The sequence below is a fragment of the Mizuhopecten yessoensis genome, unplaced genomic scaffold, assembly GCF_002113885.1.
Source record: "Mizuhopecten yessoensis strain PY_sf001 unplaced genomic scaffold, ASM211388v2 scaffold10389, whole genome shotgun sequence".
NCBI lineage: Eukaryota > Metazoa > Mollusca > Bivalvia > Pectinida > Pectinidae > Mizuhopecten > Mizuhopecten yessoensis.
Genome location: NW_018408522.1, coordinates 77,165 through 102,445, shown reverse-complemented (window position 1 = coordinate 102,445; position 25,281 = coordinate 77,165). Strand labels below are relative to the sequence as shown.

The following is a 25,281-nucleotide window of genomic DNA, read 5'->3' as shown; positions in this document are numbered from 1 at the left end:
GTTCCAGCTTGTGAAAGGGCCGGGAAGGTAAAACCCCCTCCATTCGCACTGCTATAAATAGGATTTAAACTGAAAGTTGGAATTGCTTACTAAGGTCACTGTTTGTATATATCTAACACTAATAATAACCCAGTAATACTCAACTATGTTGTGGATTGTCAGATTGGCTTTACTCACATTCTGTTGTTTCACCATATTTATCCTGCAATAAGCCCAGGGGGGCAAACACATAATCTCTGACAGAAAGTACTGGTGGGCTTATTACAGGGCAAGGATGTTGTATTTGTTGGTATTTCTATAGCAACTTTACTGCAATAAATATGGACTGGCTTATTGCCAGGCATGGGCTTATTACCAGGCATTGGCTTATTGCCAGACATGGGCTTATTGCTGGATCAGTACTGTATTACATTATTGTATATTTTGTGCTTTAATTTTTTATGTAACATAAATATACATGATGGACTATATTTTTAATTGCCATAATTTTAATTTAAACTAATTCAGATATTGCTCCATGGAATGGAATGAATTGAACTACAGTATGAAATAATAATCAAATCTATTATAGATGAAGTGAAATCTTGGTACTGATAGAGAATAGTTTATAGCGTCGTCAAACCTTGCAATCCCAACTATATTTACATTTCATATAGGGTAAGGTAAAAATCTCCCTCTGAAAAGCTGTGAATTTAGTTTTCATTATAACTGGTTCTAGTTAGGGCATGACTGTCCCTATTTCACCGGTCTTAAATACAACAGCTCTACCACATACCAACCAATTCATTCTATTTTTGTGTTAAATTTTGTACATCAGAAGAAAAAGAACCTACACCAGAAAGTAAGTGGCATACACTGACATCAGTTGTGTGATCTACACTGGTTTCCTGTCTGTGCATATTCATTATGATTTTCACCTGTTTATCGTGACCTTGAGGAAGTGACCTTTTATTGCCTTCACGTTTATGTTGTACCCTTTACAAAGTTGTTGTTGTGATCCAGCCATCATGAGTTTGTATTTATAACCTTGACAGTATATGTTCATGCCCTTTGACCTTTAAACTTATCTATAAGGGATTGAAATGAAACAGTTTACCTTGACCTTTTGACTCATCATCAAGACATACCCAATGACAGTTTGGACCTTTTTTTGTTATACAAACCATCAACTACACTTACCAACATGACTTTGACCTGATACTGATTGGTACGACCTTGAACTCTGACTTTACCCCTTGACCTTGACCTTGACCTTATAATCTTACTCTACGTGCATAGTTTTCATTCAGTTTGATTGTAAGAAGTGCTGTTTTTGTACAGATCACTATGAGTTCACATGAAAGCAAATATGTCTGCACTTGTAAAATGTTGTCTTGAATAATTTTACAAAGAATTGGATCACTTTAAAATGGCTTTCTGAGCACATACTTGTTCACAATCAGAAGTGGTCCCTCCACACACTCCTTATCATCAGAATGTTGTCATCTGTGTCAGTATTTTATTCTTCAATTATTATTTAAGGACAGGGATACTTAGGACTGAACTTTTGGCCACTTATGCCTGTACTAAATTGTTCCCAATCGAGGACAAAATGGCACCTTTGAGAAATTCATCATTGATAACTTTTTTTCAAGTTTATTTTGAGAGAAAAATCAAAGTATTACAGCATGTACCATATCAAAAATATTATGATCTCAACATATTGCCTGTATAATGTGAAAAATAATGTATGCATCTGTTACTGGAAGGTTCTAGTTATCTCTTATCTATACTTTAATCTTTGAAGTTGTCTCCCTTGTACTTGTTAATTTTGTATCTCTCATTGATCCTTAAGTATGGGGTTGTAGTTGTATTTTGATGAAATTAATTATAAAACTATTTACAAAATATCCAGTTGCTAAAAGGAAAGATTATATTCAACTTACAATCTGAAAAAGTTTCTGTAAAAATGTATGAAAACAACTCTTGAGGTATTTTAAAATGATATTTAAAGACAAAATAGGAATCATTTACATGTCATTATGCTAATAAAGCTTATTGACTATAGGACATGAGCATAATGATGTATTTAAATGATATGTAAATTGTGTATGCAAATAATGTAGATAAGTTAAGAAATATCTGAGAAATAAATTTATGGTAAACTTTTAGTTCCCAAAAAGAAATCGGAAATGCCAGGTAAAAAGGCTGAAATTCCTCCTAAAAAAGCGCCTGAACCACCAAAAAAGAAAGAGGAGCCGAAAAAAATTGTGGTTAATCCACCACAGCAGGAGGAAGAGTTAGCTCCCATTGCTGAGGATGGTGAGCTGGCACTCAAAGCTCTGGATTGTGATTGGCTGTTGATTGCAAAGCTGAACTGCTACACTTTTTCTGATTGGCTAATATTGATTGCAAAGCTCGAATGTTACACTTTTTCTCATCAGCTAATGAATGCAAAACTGGAATGTGTTTCACAATTTCTGATTTGTTGATTGCAAAACTGAAATATGTTTCACAACTTTTGATTGGTTGATGTTTTCAATGCTGTAATGGTACACTACTTGTGATTGGCTTATAAAAGCGAAATGATAACACAAATAATGATGTTGCACTTTTAAAACAGAACTTGAATATTTGCAATATTGGCTTTTCACAATTGTCATTATACTTTAATAAACATAAACTTTTTGAGTCACATAGCCTTTTGACACATTTAATTCAATCATTTCGAAATTTGAATCTAATTCTCTGTAAAATACTTTTGATTTATTTCAATGACCATTGGTCAATCACATGCATTCTGTGGCCATTTTAATTTTGTATGCATGCTTTTGTTTCAGATTGATTTTGTATCACAATAATTGATGTCTGTTTCTTTTCCACTAATCACAGTGTTCTCTTGATTTCTGTTTCAGTAAAAATCGTGTTTGAATTATCAGTTAATTTTCTAATGCCTGAATTTGCATTATGTTTCAGGATCTTTCGTTGTTTTTCTTCGGATTTAGGGCCTTCTTTTCCAGAAAATTTGACGAATTGTAGATTGACTTGAGTATTGATTCAAATCCATGAAAACATTTACTGAATATTACTCCATACTGTAAAACTTAAAAACCTGGTATACAATCAATAACAAGTTGATGATGTAAAAATGTTTAAAAAAATATCCAATCCAAACTTCATTTGCTCCTTGTGATATTTGAATCACTTGTTTAATTTTTAAGAAATATATATTGTGGATCAAGATTTCCAAAAAACTGAAATCTTATCTTTACAAAAATGTATTATCACAAAGGAGAGATAACTGTCCTGGTTGGTTTAAAAGATAAAAACACCTTCTCAGTATTACAGCTTTTTGATATTTTAGGCAAACCCAATTTCAAAGGAGAGTTGGAAAAACTTTTTGGAAAATTACCCGCAAATAAAGAGAAGGAGAAGGGTGAGACAACTCTAGCACTGCCTGTGTCTCCTCGGGCATGCTCCAGTAGAGCACATAACTAACTCTCACTGTTTGTAGGGACGTCTGTCTCACCTGTCTTCACTTACACTGTAAACAAGGTTTATAATGTTTCTGCTAAAAGGAATCAAATCCTCTTCAATATCAGTATTAGTATTATTTTTTTTTCAATATCATTAATGAATTTGGGCCAATATTTTGTATAAAAGTAATTAATTTCTACTTTTGAATGTTTTGTTGCAAATTCCTAATTGTCTTCTTTGTAAATTATTTCCTTACAAACAATCAAAAATATCATGTCCATATAACACAAATGAAGAAATAGAGAGAAAAAAGCAATTTAAACATGATTTCTTCTGACTATTTATGGTAAATGGCATGATGGGTCAGTTAATTCAGTGTAGTTTTTTCACTTGGATTTGGCTGAAATACCAGTTTAAATTTAAATGCAAATAAATAGCTTGTGTTACAGTGTTAAAATTCATTTCTATATATTTATTTGTTAATCACTTTCCATCCTTTCTCATCAAAATCATTTTCTCATTTTGACAAATTGAGCTCTCTTGATAAATTAACAATTTCTATAATTTTGATAATTTTAATAAAAGATCACAATTTTATTAAGGCATCTTAATAATATAATCTGAAAATCTTGAAATAATTAAAATTGGAATTGTTTTATATCTGCTAGAAAAATGAGAAAAATGATTTTGCTTCAATATCAAAAGTTACATTAGATATTCCTTCTGTCTAAATAACCTATGATTTGTACGTCTATTGACTGAGCCTGAGGGCGATATGGGTTTGTATGGACCATGTGTAAAATTATTCTCAAAGTGGTATGTGTGATTCCTTCTGTGTATTATACTAAATTAATATCTCAAAGATTTCTTTTTAATTCACTTCTGTAAAAACTTAACTGTTATCTATATATAACTGGTTGTCTACCTATCTATTCCTGGTACATGTAACACTGTTTTATTTTTTCGAGTGTCTATTCCGTCTTTGCGTATTGCAGAGTTATCTTCTCTTGTGGGCAGGTATTGATTGTTACGTCATTTGTTTGTGAGAGTAAAGTCATCAAATTTTGAGAAACCCACATAATTTTCTCACACAAACCAATGACGTAACAATCAATACCTGCTCACAAGAGCAGATAACTCTGCAATACGAAAAGACGGAATATTATACTGTATACCGGGATACTTTCGTCAAGTCAAATATTCACCAGTAAAATCCATGTTCGCAAAGTGTTAATTTCTTCTTTCACATGTAATAGTTACCTATGGTTTGTTGTCAACTTATGTCCATATTCGCGATGAACTCATTGTAGATAGCAAAATATTATTATATTATATTATTTTGCATGTGTTTTAAACACAAATGTACATAACCAGCATTATGAAACGAAAGTCCATTCTTAGTGCACAGAAAAAATTCTGTGATTTAATTGATACCGAAAATTTTGTACACTACAATTCTGCATTGTACCTAGTAAATATTCTGTGTTATTAGTCTCAGAAAAATATCGACAAACCAAAATCATGTCATCGTTTTTGTTCTGTGTGTTTCTTGTGGTGTACTGAAGCATTGGCTATAAATTCTTTAGGAAAGCCCAAGGAGAAAAAAACAAAAGCTTCCCCACCTCTCAAGAAACCGAAAGAGAAACCAAAAAAGGGCAAAGGGAAAGGCAAGGCTAAGAAAGAAGAGGAGAAGGAACCAGAACCGCCTCCTAAAGAGCCAACTCCCCCACCACCCCCTAAAGAACCAACCCCACCCCCACCTGAGGTCAAATCTGATGCTGAGTCTGAGCGGGTGAGTTTATTTATCAGGAAAGTTTACATTAATATAAATTATATTTATTTTTATTAAAATCTATATAAGAAATTGAGGTCAACATACATAACTCAATGAGCTTAGTCTATTTTTGTGGCCCTTATATTCTGCTGGAATAATCTATGTCGGAAATATTGAGGTTCCAAATGTGCTTCCCCATTTGGATTTATAATAACACCTACTCTAATAAGTAAATAATAATAAGTAAATCTCCAGGGATTTTCATTGAAATTTTTAGTCTTGATATTAAATTTTCAGAAAAAGGTTTATGAAATGTGCATCAATGATGTAATGCCATATCTTTATTTCAGAGAAAGTCTATTTTTAAAAGTATTGATTTTAATATGAAGAAAGCAAAGTCAAAGGTACTAATTGTTTTGTGGTTTCAAGGTCATTCACGTTTGATCTGAAAATGGAGTTTGTACGTGTTTGTCGTCTGCACATACAGACATGGTTTCTCTCTAAGTGTGTCACTCTTCTGTCTTCATCACATTCAGCAACGTGTTTGTTGGTTGAGCCACAGTTTAAAGTAAAAACAAACACTTATTTGATAAAGAAGTGACCCACGTATATAAACTGTGAAGGTTGTATCAAAGTTAAACCTTCCAAAACTTCAGACAGAAATTTGGAGAATGCTAGTATATTTTTCTATGGATCTTTTTGTTTTCGCTATTTGGGATTGGGGCTGGTGACTATGGAATTGGGAAATTGGGTGAAAGTATTTCAAATTGGGAATTTATTTATTGTACCAAGTATTGATATTTTTACAAATTATTATCTAAAGCATTAAGATCATAATAAATGAAAGTTAGAAAAATAATCTATATACTTTTGTTTAAAGATTTGGAGAAAATTTTGGGGAAAATATCACTCATTTCCCCTTTTGAGATTCGGGGCTGAAATTTGGCCCTAAATGGTCCTGTAAAATCCCTCTTCTATACAGAATAGTAGAGTTTAACAAAAGAAACTGAACTAAATACATTTTTATAATGAATTTGTCCTCTATGTGGTGTTTTTTTTTAACTGCTGTTGCCGCAAGACATCTCTTGTATCCAATTCTATGAGTTGATCATATGACAACAATAATGCTATTTTTAGTTTGTCATAATTACTTACCAGAATTCTTTTGAAATTATTTTAGAATTATTTAAAAAATCACATCAACTTTCAGACTAATTTTTTTGATGAGATTACAGGAAAGATAGCACATCACTGCACCAGCCTGCCTTGTGTTTTTTACAGAAAATAATGATAATTTTAAAAATAGATTACTAAAAGAATGAACTTCTTACAAATGAAATGTATCAAACCTATCGGCAAACTTTGTATTATAAACACGAACGTTTCAGAAACGGTCAACTTCAATGTCAATTTTTATCCCGCAGCAGATCATTGGTTGATTCTTTGAAGATTTGTATAGATTGCTTGATTGAACTTTCTAATGTGTATGTGTTAACCGTTCACTCTTGTAATCTTGCGACATTTGACTCTTTGACCTTTGACCCACAGGAGTCCATCTTAGATTCCTACAAGTCGGAGGAGGAGTCTGACTTTGAATTCAACATTGTACGGGACTCTCCGTCACCAGAACCCATTCCACGATCTCTACCGTCGCTCCCATCGTACGATGATAACACGGAGACAGAGAATGAGGACGATGAGGAAGATGTAAGTTATACATTACTTCATTTTAATTCAAATCTCGTTCAATGGCATGTCCTATTTTTATTCAATTTTAGAAATATTTTTTGCATGTTTAGTTTCCAGTTATTCGGTCCAACATGTGGCCCATTGTGGTGAAAAGATCTAAGGAAGAACTAACACAGAATTTTATCTTTTATCTATTTTCTGTTATATATGTCTCTTGTTTTCAGTAATAGTATAGTTTATTTATTTAATGCATGCAAGTTCTGAATAACAATGAGGTATTAGTCTTTTAAATTACAGCATTTTTACGCCACGATTACATTTATTGAAATGTTAGGATTTAAGGTACAAATATTTTAATGATGAAACTGTTTTCTTATTACAGAGAGGAAAGGTAATTCTCCTTATAACATGTGACAGTCCTCCCTGTATATTAACAATCATGTCTACAGTTACAGCTACAAAATACAGGTTTATCACCAGATAAATTATAACATTTACAAAATACAGGGTTATCACCAGATAAATTATAACATTTACAAAATACAGGGTTATCACCAGATAAATTATAACATCTAATAAATACTGGGTTATCACCAGATAAATTATAACATTTACAAAATACAGGGATATCACCAGATAAATTATAACATTTACAAAATACAGGGTTTATAACCAGATGAATTATAACATTTACAAAATACAGGGTTTATCACCAGATAAATTATAACATTTACAAAATACAGGTTTATCACCAGATAAATTATAACATTTACAAAATACTGGGTTTATCTCCAGATAAATTATAACATCAATAAATACAGGGTTAATCTCAAGATAAATTATAACATCTACAAAATACAGGGTTAATCTCAAGATAAATTATAACATCTACAAAATACAGGGTTAATCTCAAGGTAAATTATAACATCTAATAAATATGTGGTTTATCTCCAGATAAATTACAACATCTAATAAATTCAGGTTTTATCTCTAGATAAATTATAACATCTACGAAATACAGGGTTAATCTCCAGATAAATTTTAACATGTAATAAATACAGAGTTTATCACCAGATGAATTATAACATCTACGAAATAAAGGGTTAATCTCAAGATAAATTATAACATCTAGTAAATACATTGTTTATCTCCAGATAAATTATAACATCAAATAAATACAGGGTTTATCACCAGATGAATTATAACATCAAATAAATACAGGGTTTATCTCCAGATAGAATATAACATCTAATAGATACAGGATTTATCACCAGATAAATTATAATCACTAATATATACACGGTTTATCTCCAGATAAATTATAACATCTACAAAATACAGGGATTGTAATCAGAAAAATTAGAAAGAATTTATCTCAAGCCATTTACAAAGTTTACAAAATAGAGGATTGCTGCAGAAAAAATACTAACATTTACAAGATAAAGGGTTTATTTCAAGGAAAAAATGTATTAATACTTGCAAATAAAGATCTTCTATTAAAGAAAATGTAGTGGGAGAAATGAACTGGTAACAAATTGTGTGAATAGAAAATAATATTTGTAAGTTTACAATAAACAGATGTTTTACTGCGACCGGCCACATAAACATTTTTATCTCAACAATTGTAAATTTCAACTGTAGACATGATGAAACCTCCACATCAACCATTTTTTCTTTATTTTTAATTAATAAAAAAAAATACCAAAATGTCACATATTTCGTCTTTGCGTATTGCAGAGTTATCTTCTCCTGGGAGCAGGGGTTGATTGTTACGTCACTTGTTTGTGAGAGTAACGTCATCAATTTTCGAGAAAACGACGTAATTTTCTCGCACAAATCAATGACGTAACAATCAATACCTGCTCCCAAGAGAAGATAACTCTGCAATACGCAAAGATGGAATATATAATGTGTTAATCTACGATGTGGATAACTTTCACCGTCCTATATATATATATATATGTACAGTTGTTCACATGTCTTTCTCTAATGTATAAACCAACGTCCACAACTTTCACATGTTAACAGTGTGACTTTCTAGCCTAGAGCATTCTGATGTTTGGTCTTCACAGGAGACTTTTATTACTTGTCTAGATTTTTATTACTTGTCTAGATTTTGTTGTCATTTGTTTTAGCTTTGTAGATGATGACTTCCACTAGATTTGTTTCAGAGATTTTTCATTCATCTGAAACCAAAACATCTTTGCATGCAGGGTCTTGAATTTAAATATCTTAAAAATAAGACTTAATGTAATTAGTTTCCTGTAAAAGTTTGGTGTTATGTTATTTATTTAATTAAAAAGTTAAAACTGAAATCAAATTTTAAAATCACCAAATTGAAGTTGTACAAATATTTTAAGCTTTTGCTTGATGGATAATATATTTAAAAAAAAAAAAAAAAAAACTTTGACAATTCATTAACATATTCTTGGATAGTAGCACAGTTTTGTTTTTTGACATTATACACCTTAATGAATAGACATCTGTTTATTCTGATAGCTCTGATGAAATCATTTGTTTTGATAGGCATATAGATTACAATATCATATACTTATAGTAATATTTAGATAATTTAAGAAAACTAAGAATTTGTATAAAATGAAAAAAAAGGTATGTAAAAATGGGAACAACTTTTAGATACCATTTGTTATGTTACAGTAAAAAGGCCAATTATATCCCTTTTTATGAATTCACAGTCAGTATTTTTGATATTTGTTAGTAAGATTTAGCAGTTACTAATTTTGAAAATTTGTTTTTAAAAATATTTTTTTGTGATGTCTAGACCTGAATCTTGCAGGTTTGGTTTTATTTTCAATACTATTTTAAATATATGCCCTTGGTTACTTAGGGATTAAATATGAAGTGATTTTTTTTTGTTTTAACTTTTTCATGTTTTGTAGATGTGCAAAATAGATATTGTACAATTTTTATTGATAGTCACTAGTAATAGTTAATACATTGGATGTAGATTCTTGTTAGAAATTCAGTAAATATTTAGAAGATATATCAAATATTAAATTAAGCTTTTCACTATATATGTAGCCAAAAGATTTATTTTAGTCTTTTGAATTAAGTTATTTTCTGTATGATAATGGATTTGATTAATTTAAGGTTTGCTTTAGCAATATAATATATTTTATTCTGGAAGAATTTTAATTCAATTTATATTTAAGCAATCCATTTCTGGATTAAAATAAAATTGAAAGGTATTTTTTTTTAATTATTTGTATATAATATGATCATTGAATGAATATTTAAAAATGATTTAAATTTGTTGATGTTTATATGAAAAAAAATATCTCAAGTTTTTATTCTAGAATTTTATATGACCATGTTAAATCAAAAATTTATATTTCTTGAAAGATGTTGCACCAAACTTATCATAATTAATAATATATAAAAAAATCAAGGTATGTAAAAATATATTAGTTTAAGGATCCCTGTACCACTGCAAAAAAATGTAACTAAGTGTTGGAAACTGCCTTTTCCGGCATTACTATAACCTTGATAAATCATTTCTGGAAAGAAAACCATACCTTCAGGTGTTTCTATGAAAAACAATAAAGATGATTTTTTTTAATTCAACAAGAGTGTCTTGATTGTAAAAATATTAGAGGGGCAAGAGGGGGATTCAAACCCTGGACTTGTTTATTATTATCATTATACTGTTACTGTTACCAGTTGAGCTACCTGGTCAACGCTCAAATTTGCTACAGTTATATACAAAGGGAAGTTAAGGGGAGGTAACTGCATATAAGGAAAACTGCAGTGCAGTGGGACAGGGATCCTTAAGGTCACACATGACTATATTAAGGATACAAGCATTTTTAGGCTTGGCCTTGAAATTCCTACACCAGAGAAGAAGTATATAAACTGTAAATTATGATAAATATATTTATCAAAAATAAATGTATTATTGTTTTGTTCCTTCGGCTGGCTACAGAAACAGAAGAAACAGGTAAACAATTCACCTAATTAATGCATTTTATAATTTTAATTTGCATGTATAATTTATTATTAAACATTCCATTTATTTTTTTGTAGATTTAACTTAGAAAATAATATAAATTATTTCTTTTTTCAGAATTCTTTCTTTTAAAAACTATAGAAATCCATACTTTCTTTAATAATTAATTACTCATTTACTTTAATTACTATAAAATTTACTTTCATCTTAATTAACGGTTGAAGTAGTTACCTGTACATCAATTACTTTTAACGTTCCCAAAATAATATTCTGAAAAATTATACTAATATTTCTAAGTTCTGAAAGAAATATTTTAGTAAGAGAATATATTAAGGAAAACATTGTGTCCAAAAAAGCATTGTTGAGGACCTCATATCGTTTTTAGGTTGCAAAAATTGATATATTTAAGCTTTTCATTTTGAAAAAAATATTTCAAGTTCTGTACAGCACCAATATTAATCATGTTTTATTTGCACTTTATGCTCGACCTGAATAAAATGAATGAGTTACGATTGTCATGAATGTATTGTCCGTATGAGAGAGCGAGAGAGAGAGAGAGAGATTTAGTAAGCACGTTTGACTGTCAGCAGTGTTGCATGGAACTTGTACTCCTCCAATTTTGTTCCAGGAACAGAACTGCGATAGTTAGAACCAGTGAAAATAATGATACGCTAAATAGCAATTAGTTAATAAATAAGGTTAAGACTTGTGTACTTAGTCAGTATTCAATACCCTCGACTCAGATAATTTCAATTGCGATTTTAAGTAAGAAGCCCTTTTCTTGTGCTGTCATAAAAAAATAAAATAAAAATATGATTCAATATTACTGTTTGGAAATTTAAAATTTCTCAATACATAAAACTGAAAAAATGTTGTAGTGTGTCAATTAAAAATATAGGTATTTACCAAGGTTAAGGCCAGTGATTTTATGTGCCAGCGATAGGAAACCTACTTAAACCTGTCTTTGAAGCAACATTATTAATAAAACTTGGTTAAAGGGGTTTAATTATTTATATTTTTTTCACATTTTAGACTTGGGGAAAGGTGGTTATTATAGTTTTTTATATTATATATTATGCAGATATAGCAACCTATACGTCTTACGGTCTCAATAAAAAATAAGTATGTTTGGCGTAATTTCTCTATAAAAATTAAGTATGTTTGGCATAATACGACTGATCCAGGAAAAACAATCTGAATTTTATTGATTGATTCTACTGCAATATATTTTTATATAAAATCCAAATGTAATGAAGTTCCCATATTGTTTAACTGACATTTATAAATAGAGGATATTTCGATTGCTTATGTGACTGTGTCAAGTTAATGAAACAAAATGGACGCATTATTTCTGTTGACTGACTCTACTGATTAGAGTTAATTAAAACTAATGTTTTTTTCTTTGTCAGAAAAAGAAAACATTTTACCAATAATGTACCTTCCTTCCCAGATAAAAAAAAAACTTGGTCAGGTTACCCAAACAAAAAATGTTAATGGTGGCCTAATATGCCTATGTCTGTAACAATATGGTCAGATAAATATAGTAAACAAATTACTCTATTCTATTGTGTCATATATCAGTTATAAAGTATGGAAACATAATTACCAAAAAATTCAGTAAGCTGGTACATATTAACCCTCAATATAATGCCCTTAGTTTCATTTGAAATCTCTTTACTGCCCCAATATGTCCTTTTTTGCTAATTTTCTTTCAAATTCTTCTTTACATTTGCTTCAACTCATCACTAAGTGTTTTTACTGTCACCATATTTCAATGTCCTTTTTCTCCATTCATTAAGAAGTCCTATATATATTTCCCTCAACTTATCGCCAGACCCCTTTATAACGCAAAATTTAGTTGGACAAATGGTGGCAGTATAACAAGGTTTTACTGTATATCAATTAGATACATCATTACTAAAAGACAGGAAGATATCAATACATGGTCATTTTAACAAAGAATTTTTTGAAATTGATGCAAAAGTTGCTATATCTGTAAATTACAAGCATAAGGAAGTGAATTTTGCTTGGCTAAGATTTTCTAATCAAATTATCTTTCCTCTAATTTTTCATGTTCTGTGTAAATTTCTTTGGATATTTGATCCATGTCCAGTAGTTGTGTAGCAGTTAATCTAAAGACATAGTTGTTTGTAGCATCCTCAGCTTAACTCATTCACCCCTGAAATTTCATAATGAACTATTCCAACCTTTTAACTGGAAGAGTTCAAATGTGTCTTCTGGGGTGATGAGTTAACAGGTTGTAAATTCCAAAGTTTACATGTTTTAAAAGATTATTTAAAATCCTGATCCATGCAAATTTTCATATATAGATTTCAATTATTATAATAATAATTGAGATTAAACATTTAAGCTAACCATGTGTTACTGATCCAGGCTGTGATATTTTTTATTCATAGACCCATTTTTTAATTATTTTTGTTAACATATTTAAAATGTCGTCATGTTGCTCTATTTATTACGTACACTGAAAAACGAGAATTCTTTGATCTGCCTTGATGCTAATATTGGGTCTCCTGTGGGTTTTAGACTGTTTTTTTGTCTTATTAATCACCATTTGACCGCCATGAAATACAATTCATATGTGTAGCGTTCATATCATTCATTAAATTTACTCATCTTTATCACAGAAATATATGTTTTGAAACAGGATGTTAATTTTCACTGTATTTTATTAAAAAATCAATCTAAATTTGATGTGCTTTGTATTAATTCATTTTAAATATTACATATTCCTTATATAATATTGTATATTATGAAATTTTATTCTATGATATATACTTTTTTTCACGTAATTTTGCAAGTATTTAATTATAAATGCTATTTTATTTCTTGCACAATTGATTCAATATCATACATGGAATTTATTTGCAATGTATATCATTTTCATTTTAATATTGCTAGAGTGTTTGTTGCCAAGGTGAAGTCAATTTTAATGCCGCATTGTTTACCTGCATGTTTTTTGTTTATTTTAATGCCTTAAAAATAAAGAGGGTTAAGAAACAGAAGGTAAATTTGCTTGAACCTGCACAGAACATTATTCTATTATTTGCAGCTAGAGCTTTATAAGCCAGAAGCCAACATATGTGTGTTTTTCTCAGAACTTGGATCACTATTTTGTTTATTTTTAAGCTACTTTTGATTTGTTAAGCACTCTTGAGTGATACTGTCTTTTAGACCTGATATTTATTCTAACATCACTTGGTCCTGTTTAAAATTATAACTCTTTGACTCTATCTACAGTGCTGACATGTTCCAGCCTAAAGGAGGCCGTCTTTTAAAAAGAATGTGCAGTCAGCTTTTTCAAAACAGGTTCTTTTACTAGAAATCATAAAAATGAAATATGTATCAACATTATATGGAGAGTTACATTTAAAAAACAAATATGAATAAATATTAATGGTGTAATTGTTCAGGCGAAAACAAATGGATTTCAATTTGCAAATTCGCTGTATTTAAAATCGTTTTTTTTTAATAATCTTTTTATAATAAATCTTTAAAGTAAATACCAGTTTGAACAACACACATTTCATGAAGCCTTTTTACCAGGTATAATTAGGCCCACTGCAGTGATTTTTAAGGTGATATTTAAAAGCAGTGTTTTTCTTGAAGAATCTAATTTTTAAAAATCATGACAAAACAAATTTTCTATAATCAGGGAGGGGTGAATAAAGTGTTATGAATGAACTGATTTCATCATGATAGTATAAAAAAAAAATCCAATTATCTCAATTTTCTTTTTTTCCAATAATAAAAAAAATAATGCAATATTTCTCCTAGCTGAAAAGTCACAACCCCTGTGGAAAGAAAAATCACTGTCTTAAATTATGCTTTGTATGCTATTTCATTTCACTCGTGGCAACTTTGACCGATGACGTCTTGAGATGAAACAGTCACATATTTTAGTCTGTAAATACTCATTTAGTTTCAGTTGGTTTACACTGTGGATATCTGCTTTAACTTTGCACCATTGCTTGATATTTATTATTTGTTGGCAATGCTGAAATGCATCACAATTGTTAATCACTGCAGGGACATGTTTGATGCTTACTTCAGTTGCAGCAGCTGTTTTGACGTATTAGAAAGTGCATTGGCTTCACTTGCCGTGTGTGCTTGATGACCGGCACTGAAAACAATAACATGTATTAAACTTACAGACACTGTATTTTTCAAAATGTATTATTAACAGATGTTTCCGCTGAAATTCAGCCACGAATACTCACTCTAAATTAAAGTTTGATTTCGTACTTGCCACTGCGTAACAGATTACAGATGTTCTTTTAGTGATGCACCATCGAAGTGTAACAAGTATATTTAAACCAGAGTACATAAAAACATACTAATATTAGTTATTTCAGAAATTACCATATCCCCGACAGTAAAGAAAGGGAAATATACTATACTAGAATCAGAGGGTCCATTTGTCTGTTCAATTTGTCTGACACATCGCAACTTCACTTCTCAACCAGTTTTGAAGAACCTGGATACATTTAAAAATTACCAGTCAATTTTACTTTTATAATTTGTTATTGAAATTTCATTAAATTTACTGCTACATACCTTCTACTTAGAGCAGTTTCTTTATGAAATTTTGTACACATGAAGGTACCATAGATAGTTGTGAAGTATTTTTTCTTCATTTCAATTTGTATTGGAGTTATGCCCCTTTTCTGATAATTTCTTTTTTATTGGGGCATTGGGTACTAGTTAGCCTATGGCTTACAATTTTAGTTCCTATCAAATTACTGGTGAATACATATTTACTGTACAGATCCATATTAGAGCCCACCATAACTGTCAACTATCCCTCATTAGGAGGGCGACTCACTCATTTTGACCTTAATTTACCAATCTCCCTCGAAGCTCCCTCATTCAAGTCCAAACTCAGACAAACTCAAAATCGATATTCTGTAGTCAAATGATCTCCTTTGTACGGCAGGATTTGTGTAATGATCATAACAGGTGTGTCTGAATCAAATGATTGCTTTTTGGAGTTATTTTGATACATAAAAAGGGAAAGATAAATTGAGCAAAGCAGTTTCAGTCATGTTTCATGCACTTTTTCTCTCATTTAAAATGTGGAATGAGAGATCTCCCCCTCATTGGGGGTTTATAGGTTGACCACTATGGCCCAATGCATCTCCCTGATGACTGTAGTTAAGAATTATACATTATTTATGTGTTACCCAGTCTTAAGGTTTTATCATGGATTAGATTTTGAGTTTCTAGTAAGTCATTCTTTAAAATATAATTAAAACAAATAGATTTGGTTGTCCACTGTTGACTCTGTAGTTTGTTTTTCTCATAATTCAAATGTAGATGAAGATCTTGTCATTATTGAAATTGTCTTTAAAAATTAGTTTCGAGTAATGAAACCTATAGCAGTATTAGGAGACGTTATTTTACATGGTAATAAGTAGTTAATGCAATAGGTTTTTTATACAGATAAGCATATAAGCATATCAGAACCTGTTATATTGAGGAAGTGGTGCCTGTAGATTATGTTATATATATTATTTGAACAAAAACTTATCACTATTAGAGCAAAATGCACTCGCTCAAGAGACTCGTACATTATGCAGTATATTATTATATAGTTAGCTTAAATGGAATAATTTTGAAAAGAAAAACATTAAAAAAAAATTGTACATATTTACTCTGTAATATAACATATACAAATATCTAGATATTGAAGTCACAAGGAAATTTATGATAAATGAGTCAAAAATTTGTAATTGTTTTCATTTTGTACTTTGATGAAGAAGATGAATTTTAATCTATAGTGCTTCTTCCCAAAAGGATATTATTTTCTCTCACTAGGGTGTTGTTAATTATAAACCTCAATTATGTTCATCACTTTTCAACGGCGCAAGTTTAAAAAGATGAGAAAACTGTTCATGAACATCAATTTCTGGCGTTTTGATTTACTGCATGTAAATTTTAATATATATGGACAAACTATTCCTGATAGATATTGATGGAGCCAAGTACGTGTTTTCACATTTTAAAATAACCAAGGGACATTACTCTAATTTCCATGATGGTAATTGTGTATTGTTATGTTGTATCAAGGATGAAGCTGCCAGACTCCGACAGATATCTAATAGGGAGGCTCGCGCAGCCAAGCGTGCTGCCCAGGCAGAGAAACGGCGCCAGGAGGTAGACCGGCGGCGGCGAGAACGGGACGAACAGTCTAAACGTGAGAAGGAGGAATGGGAACGACAAGAACTTCTGAAACAGGAACTGGAGGAAGCAAGGAAACGTAACGAAGAAAACAGAAGGTAATCATCACATACACTGTTTGTAAAAAAACAAACATGTATGTTATGAAAGTGAAAGTAAAAATTTTAAAATGACAATAATCTAGGTGAAATAATAAATGAGTTGATACATGTATTTTAAAAATAAAATCAATCTGTTCTAGTGTTGATTTAGAAATATAATTTTTTCCGTACCTGTGATTTTCAGAATTAACACTGTCCTTATGAAAAGGTTCTAGATGCATTTCTATGAATAATCATACCCTTGAAAAAGACAGCTATACAATAAATTCTATATAGCCTACAGATATCACTGGAATTTATACATTTAAAGTAGGATTATGATCACAACATACTCAAGCATCACCAATTAAATTTATTTGGCCGACTAGTTTCGCCTCTGTAGGTGAGGCTTCATCAGGAATTGATAAAGAAATATTTGCACACTACAGTATAAGTTCCTTATGTAACTTTTTCAAGAAATGTAAAAGTTCTATTTATCTCCCTTCCAGACGTAGACGAGAGGCAGAAGCAGAGGAAAATGAACAAGAGCTTCTAGAAGAGCAAAACAGACAGAAAGCGCTTCAAGCAGAACAGGAACGAGAGAAGAGAAGGAGGGAGGAATACCAGAGAAAACTAGAAGAAATGAAGAAGAAGCAAATTTTGGAAGAACAAAAAAGACATGGTAGATATTTAGTTTTTAATTTTGTACCTAGATAATTTGTGTCAGTTACCAAAACTTAAGTGTCATGAACACCAGGATTTAGAAATTTTGTTCAATTGTTTGGATCAATAATTGCATCCATGCAACAGCTAAGATCATGTAAGGAGGGTTTCAGCAGATGAATTGACCTGGCAACGTTAAAAGATAGAAGTATCTCACTGAAATGTTATAACCTGGAAAATGTATAATGATACTGCGTTTTCACCAAAGGCTGAGATTGAAAGTAAGTTTCTATATGCATTTCACGTTTGCATTGGCAAAGATCTCCAAATTCCACCAATTGCCTATTAGATAAATGGATCACAAGGTCATTTCTAAAGATTTAGCTAGGTTTCAACATCCTGTTAACAGCGAAAGTTATTTAAGGATGTGCCTCCATGTATGTAATGTATACATGTGTGTATGTATATTGTATGACTGATGTCTGTGTATTTGCCTCCTTGTGATGGTGCAGATCTGACGCCGACTTTAGAGTGCTTCCCCACTGAAATACCTTGCTAAGGAAACCATTCTAAAGGAAAAGAGTAAAAAGTAAAATAATGTTGTTATAAAGGGCTGGCGCAAGGACTTTTCTTGGATCTGCCCATCTCCAGATCTCTATGTGGGTTACAAGTGTTGTGGCAGCTTTTATTTTTATGTTAAATTAAATAATTCGTCATTTTGCATTGTGTTTTACAGAGGAATCGATGAAGAAAATGAAAGAAGAAGAGGAGAGACGCTTAGCTGAGGAAGAAATGATGGCAAAGATGGCGCAAGAAGAAAGAGTAGCATATGAGGAAAAGAAAAGAAGGGAAGAGGAGGAAAGAAAGAGAAAAGAAGAAGAAGAAAGGTACAGTACATAGGTTTATCATTGATAAAGTAAATCCATTAAAAAGGTAGTAGATATTTAGGGTTATGACTATCTTTCCCATTATCTTGCATGACATGTCAGTTTGTAGGACCGACTTTACTAAGGAGTGTTTGTTTACTATGGATTAAACCTCCCTTACATAGTAAAATTTCACAAAATGACTGCGATATAAGGTGATTTTTTTACCTCTTCTGGGGACAAAAAGTCTGCCCCTTGTGATGTATGTATTTTCCCAAAATCACAATTTTGCACAAATAAAAAAAATGTAACTACATGTATACAACAAAACTTAATCATTCAATTGTTTGTCCATCAAAAAGTCCTGGTTGTAAAGTTACCGGTGATGATTTGAATATCAATGACACACCAGAACATTAAACTAGATTTTCTTTCACATTTTTCCAAAAGCATGGCCTGACACCATATTCCCCCCCAAAACCCCACAGGGACTTGAAACACTCCTACATGTATGACCCAGAATAAAAAAAAAATACCCCATGGTCCAACCCCAAGATCACTATCTATTATTGACAAATGCAATAATAAGTGATCTGGGGGTCGGACCATGAGGTATTTTTTTATTCTGGGTCATAGGAACGTGTCAAGTCCCTGTGCAACACCCCAAAAACACGCTAATGGCATAATGCTATAATATTGAATTGATTGTACATAGTGAAGCGGATGTAAAATCAATCAATCAATCAATAAATCAATTAACATTTGAATTTTAGAATCTTCATTTCCCCATCTTAAATCAATGAAAAGACTTATATTATACTTATTTTGTATTGACCACAATGTGTTTCAAATTATATTGATGATATAAAGACAGCAATGCCTGCTCCACCAAGATCCTTTTAAAACTTATTGAATTTTGTTTTTAAGGAATACCTTTGATTTTTCTGTCAACAGGATCAAAAGGGAGGAAGAAGCAAAGAAAGCTATGGAGGAAGCGAGGAAGCTAGCGGAGGAAATGGCACGGCGACAGGCCGAGTTGGAGGCTCGCCTCAAGTTCAACCACACCATACAGGTCGAGTCGTCTGGCATGACTCACTCTCAGAGCATGACTCGTGCGTTCGTCTTCTCCTACTACGAACTTCTGTCATGGCTCGGACTTGATATCCCCGAGTTTGAGCTACTCAAACTCAACCAGTATTAGTTCCTCACCATCATATACTCAGGTTGTATTAGTTTTCATTAAGGATCCTCGTACCACTGCCAAAAAGATATGTATTGGAAACTTTTTCACCTTTTCCTCATATGAATGTAGAATTGATAAATCATTGGTGAAAAAAAATATCTAAATCTTTTATGAAAAGTATGATTAGGATGAAATAAACACAAAACATATTAACATTAGTGTTCAGAGTGCAAAAATGCAATGTTCCTAGATGAGGAATCGAAGCTAAAACCTTCTAATCTAGGGACTGTCGGTCTAATCATCTGAGCTTCCAGGTCAACAGGTTTTCACTGGCCGAGTCGCACTACAGCTACATCTAAAACAATATTAAGGGGAGGTAATTGTACCTACAAAAAGCTACAGCAGAACTCTTTATGTTTTACCTCAGTGGGACAGGGATCCTTAAGGGATTTAGTGTAATTATAAAAAAAAACTTTTTAATCTTGCTAGATAGGGGTAAATAAATTATTTAAGTCATCATTATGTGATAATTGATGTAATTCTTATATGTGTCAATGGCCTTATAATTCAAAAATGATTTATTTTAATGTCAGGAAGAATTACATACAAAATATTAGGTCAATTTCACGGTTGTTCATTGTTTTTATGTGTTTATGCTATGTTTGGACATTCAACATTGCTAGGTGGTATCAGAAAGGGGAGACTACTAGAATGCTCCAATAAGGGGAGATAATTCTAAAGCATCGGGTAATGAAATATTACAGAAAATTTCACTTCATGGTTGGCACTGGGTATTTAAATATTCCCAATATTACTTTAAATGCTACAATGATTTATTTATCAGAATGATCGTTATAGACCACTTGTAAAAGCTATAATTTGATAGTTCTATCTGATTCTTATAAAGTTGTTACATGACAACAGGCAAAGTTAGTAGTAATAATCTAATAAGGGGAAAGAATCCATTAGTCTACCTTTGATCAACTATTTTTTAAGTGAATACCCAATTTTCTTTTGATATCTCGACAAATCAGGGGTTATATTACAGCAACATTGATGGTGGTTTATGCATGAAAATAGTTTTTTTTACGATTGATCCAGTATGCCTTATATATACTAAGATTCTGGCATACTTTTCTGTAAGGATTTCAATGCTTTGGAATATTTTCTTGGCATTCACAGGGTATCCAGATTTAAGTATTTGTCAGTATTTCTATTTTCAGTATGTCATTCAAAGAAAGTTTAAACAATGTTGTTCACAGCTTGACATTTTAGTTTTCAAATTGTTAATGCTACTTCGTAAAAATATTTTTAAAATTTTAAAATATTTTTGATAATGTGATATTGTAATGTGTGATATATCTACAAAAATAGTTTATAAATCTAATATTTATAGCCATCCTTTTTTGTTTGTCAAGATATTTTCATACTTATAATGATTATTGTGATATTTTATGGTTGTTGGTTTTCTGAAATAATTTTATAACAATTTTTTTCTGTATTATGCTGTTCAAAAGAAATATTTAGTATTGATAGAAATGTTTTGATTTTTCTTTCCGTCCATCTGCTGCTGATATTTTTATGGAAGCGAAATGTTTACACTGTCATGTATAGCGATGTGTTTTTAATGTATATTTAAATTGCTCAATCGGAATGTGATATAATGGAAACAGTACAGCATTAGAAAGTCTACTATTGCTTCAAGCTTTTCTGTTAGTGTTGTGTAACAAGACCTAGGCCTATGTTAATTGTAAAGCCAGCTGTTCAAAATCGATTTACAGTGTTAAACTTTATACTGCATTACTGTGTACATTATAAGTCACCTTTGTATATATGATATATCAATTAAGTTTATATCAAATGTTCATTTCTAGTTATATAATGTCGTTACTATTACTGTATTTCTACACTGCATGTTTATTTTTAAAATATGTAAATCATGATAAATTCTCTGTAGACTGAATCAGGTGCAGAAGTATATATACCTGAGGAGTTAAAAAAAATTAAGGAGAGACAAGCTTACGTTAATCATAACAGATATATATAAATCAATAACTCTGATTGGTTTATTTAAATCACTGTTTGTACATCTCGAAAGATCAAATAAGAAAATTACCACAAAATAAATCTGGTTGGCCTATTTCCTTTATTATGTGTAGCAGTGACAATCGTTATCCTAACGAGCGCACAAACGGGAGTAATGAAGAATTTATGTAAATTTTAGTTAGTTCCTATGGTCACCATTTGACTATATGAGAATTGAATTTTTTGAAAACTTGTACATTGTTTACAATACTACTTTGAGACTTATTCTAAATCGTTTATATCACGATTTTTGTAGTTCAAATATGGACAGCGAGATCATTTGATGATAGAGATTTATCGGCGATTCCGTAACACGTGGTAAACATGGTGCTGTAACCGCCAAACTCTGGTTGGCCTTTTAGATACATTTCGTTATTTTTATTTTCAAATTAGTTCTGTTGTAATTCATACACTATATTTTAAATATGTGATATTTATTTACAAGACCGTTTTTGTTTCACAATTGTATCATTTATTACTATTTCCTGTAATTATTATTATTATTAATATTCATTTGTTACAAGTTATTTAGATGTAGATTTCACGTCACTTTTTATTGGTATTTTGAGGTAAGCACAACAGCAGACACAGGGTAGATAGAAGGGCTGTAGTTTAGATTTAGTTTCTATAGACTAATCCATAGACCAGGGTTGTCTTTTTTACTGTTATCCACTCCTGGGGGACCAGGGTCAAATATGGAAAAGTTCTTTTTACATATTTGTTATATATTTCTTCTTCAATATAAATAACGATGTTCATACTAAAGGAGGAAATCACTATATTTTAGTTGATATCCGTTCTCATTCAGAAAAATAACCTGCACATGCGGAAATTTTCACGTGAGCTTATGAAAATTTTGTGTTAAATTCAGCATGCGTTGTACAAACTACCCCCAATATGTACAGAAATCGTAAAGGTTAAGCTGATTTAAAACCAGTGTAAATAAAATCACAAAATTTTTACCCGACCAAAAATTGCATGTGTACAGAATGTATCTAATGATTTGTCTACAATAATCTTCCTCCAAGGTTCGGCCATTTTGGTTCTTGACTAGTGCACTTTCCTTATTGGATTTGAAATAGTGAAGACATTGATAGTTTGAGAAATTATTTCAGAAGCTGATACTTGTTAAACCTTTTAGTGTTTAGATCCTTATTAGAGAAATGCTATTATGAAAAGTATTGTGGCAGAATGAAAACATTTAAATGCAAGGTAAGATAAACATAGATTTGTATGAGAGTTGCTTCCCTTCATTTCATCAGCGTGGTATATACGTAAGTGAGATAGTTACAAGGTTGTTTTTTTTATCTTGCCAGGAAAATTAAAGTTTTCAAGAATTTTGTTAGCAGTTGATTTGGTTGGTTTCTCTGTACCCTTATATTCTATTCAGATTTGGTCACAAGACTTTTTTTCTGCATTGTTGCGTTTTGAAATTTTCAGCATTATGGTTTTTGATATATTTCAAAGAAATTGGTTTCTGCAAGTTTTTAGGAGAGTTGATATCATTTGTTTAAGCAAACTTTATTGCAACCTAGTCATTTCTGCAATCAATAAAACTTTCATAATTGTGGTATTAATTCATTCACCCCTGAAGACACATTTGAATTCTTCCAATTCAAAGGTTGAAATGGTTCATTATGAAATTTCAGGGGTGAATGAGTTAAGATGTTAGCCTGTGATAATTATTTGCCAGCCCTTAATGGAGTTTAATTATCCATATCTTTGGTCTATTTGGTAACTTTTATTTTTTGTGAATTTTGTTCATTTTCAGTTCCAAATAATGGTACGAATACTGCCTATGACTGGAGTTCGTCAGTCATACATTTAAAATTCACATCAACAAACGATAAATTGACAATTTTAAAATCCACACACAACGATCATCTTGTTATAATGTGATCGTTTGTCAAGAGAAATTTGGTATTAAAATGTCTTTTGGAATTATTTTAACCCTTTCACCATTGTAGACCATAATGGACTTATCCAGATCAATGTATGGTAGAGTGTATTAAAGTTACATAGGGGTGAAAGGGTTAAGGGAGAGTAGACTATGAAATAATTGGCCTTGAATAATTTACCCCCCATCATTTGTCAACTGGTATTGCCACATTTTCTATGGTTTTGACAATATATGTTGGAAGTAAACCCTCATTATACTGCCATTATTTCTCAAGTGGGGTGTTGGCACTATAAAGGAATTTGGTGACAGATAGTGGGAGACTTATAATCAAACTCTTAACAAACTATTTGATAAAATAATGAAATGGAACATTGCCAAAGACTGGCAGTAAGTGAGATGTCCAATGAAACAAGCGGCACTATATCAAGGTTTTCATTTGTATATGAATTATATATGTGTATATATTACATGTATTTTTCTAATAGATATTTTAGACTTTCAGAATTTGCCTAATTAAATTTAATACATTCAGCTAGATATTCACAAATTTAAGACCTTTGGTTCATTTGTATAAAACAATGAGACACATAATTCAGTTTCTTTGCTGGCAGTAACATTTTAAGTATATCATTACTGTGCACTTGTATTTCAAATATGATCGTTTTGTTAGGGAGCTCACTGATAGGGGAGATAACTCTTCGAATTCTGGAAGATGATGCTCTCATGTTCTTAATGCCTGGTCATATATCCCAGGTCAATTGTATGTGTTCATTATGCACTTTTCCATCTGAAATAAAATATTGCATTTTTATGAAGTCTTTGCTTACTTATTATATTTCTAAATGTGTTGTTTTGGTAATTATTTGGGATAATTTCCTACTTATATACAAGATTTTGTTTCCTTAAAAAAATATGCTACATATAGCTGATCCAATCTTCATATACACATTTTTTTGTATAAAGGAACCTAAACTCATTCACCTCTGAAGTCACATTTGAACTCTTCCAATTCAAAGGTTGGATTAGTTCATTAAGAAATTTCAGGGGTGAAGGAGTTAAGAAAAAGGCTTTGGATATGTAAACCTATTGAACTGTAACAGGAGAAAGAGAAATGCAACGACCAGACCAGGGTTCAAACCCGGGACCCTCCGAACTCTAGACGGACGCTCTATCAATTGAGCTACATGTACTTGCAATTGGTCGCCGACCATATTGATTGACCCATTCAAGTTCTGCTACAGAACAAATGTATTTAGGCCTACAGTAACCATAATTGAGAACTGGAACATTGACAAGTCAGAAAGGGCTCTGTCCTTTGTTCCACCGAATTTATCACCCGTAATCGCCAAGCAGAAGTTAGGCGATCATCTTCAACATTTGAGGTATGGATTATAAGGCGTTATAAGTAAGGATAACT

At 31.2% G+C, this 25,281-nt stretch overlaps 1 protein-coding gene across 1 annotated transcript in view; it reads left to right on the top strand.

Annotated features, from left to right (window-relative positions):
- LOC110460410 (titin homolog) overlaps nt 1–24,679 on the top strand; it is a 110,022-nt gene extending 85,343 nt beyond the window's left edge. Inside the window, exons 26-37 of the mRNA XM_021513286.1 lie at nt 818–841; nt 2,152–2,301; nt 3,344–3,415; nt 5,043–5,248; nt 6,779–6,937; nt 7,302–7,310; nt 10,863–10,877; nt 13,896–13,913; nt 16,977–17,185; nt 17,677–17,849; nt 18,567–18,717; nt 19,651–24,679. Of these exons, the coding sequence (XP_021368961.1) occupies nt 818–841; nt 2,152–2,301; nt 3,344–3,415; nt 5,043–5,248; nt 6,779–6,937; nt 7,302–7,310; nt 10,863–10,877; nt 13,896–13,913; nt 16,977–17,185; nt 17,677–17,849; nt 18,567–18,717; nt 19,651–19,897 (1,433 nt within the window). The 3' untranslated portion in view covers nt 19,898–24,679. The remainder of the gene's footprint in view (nt 1–817; nt 842–2,151; nt 2,302–3,343; nt 3,416–5,042; nt 5,249–6,778; nt 6,938–7,301; nt 7,311–10,862; nt 10,878–13,895; nt 13,914–16,976; nt 17,186–17,676; nt 17,850–18,566; nt 18,718–19,650) is intronic.
- Nucleotides 24,680–25,281: the final 602 nt, after the last annotated feature.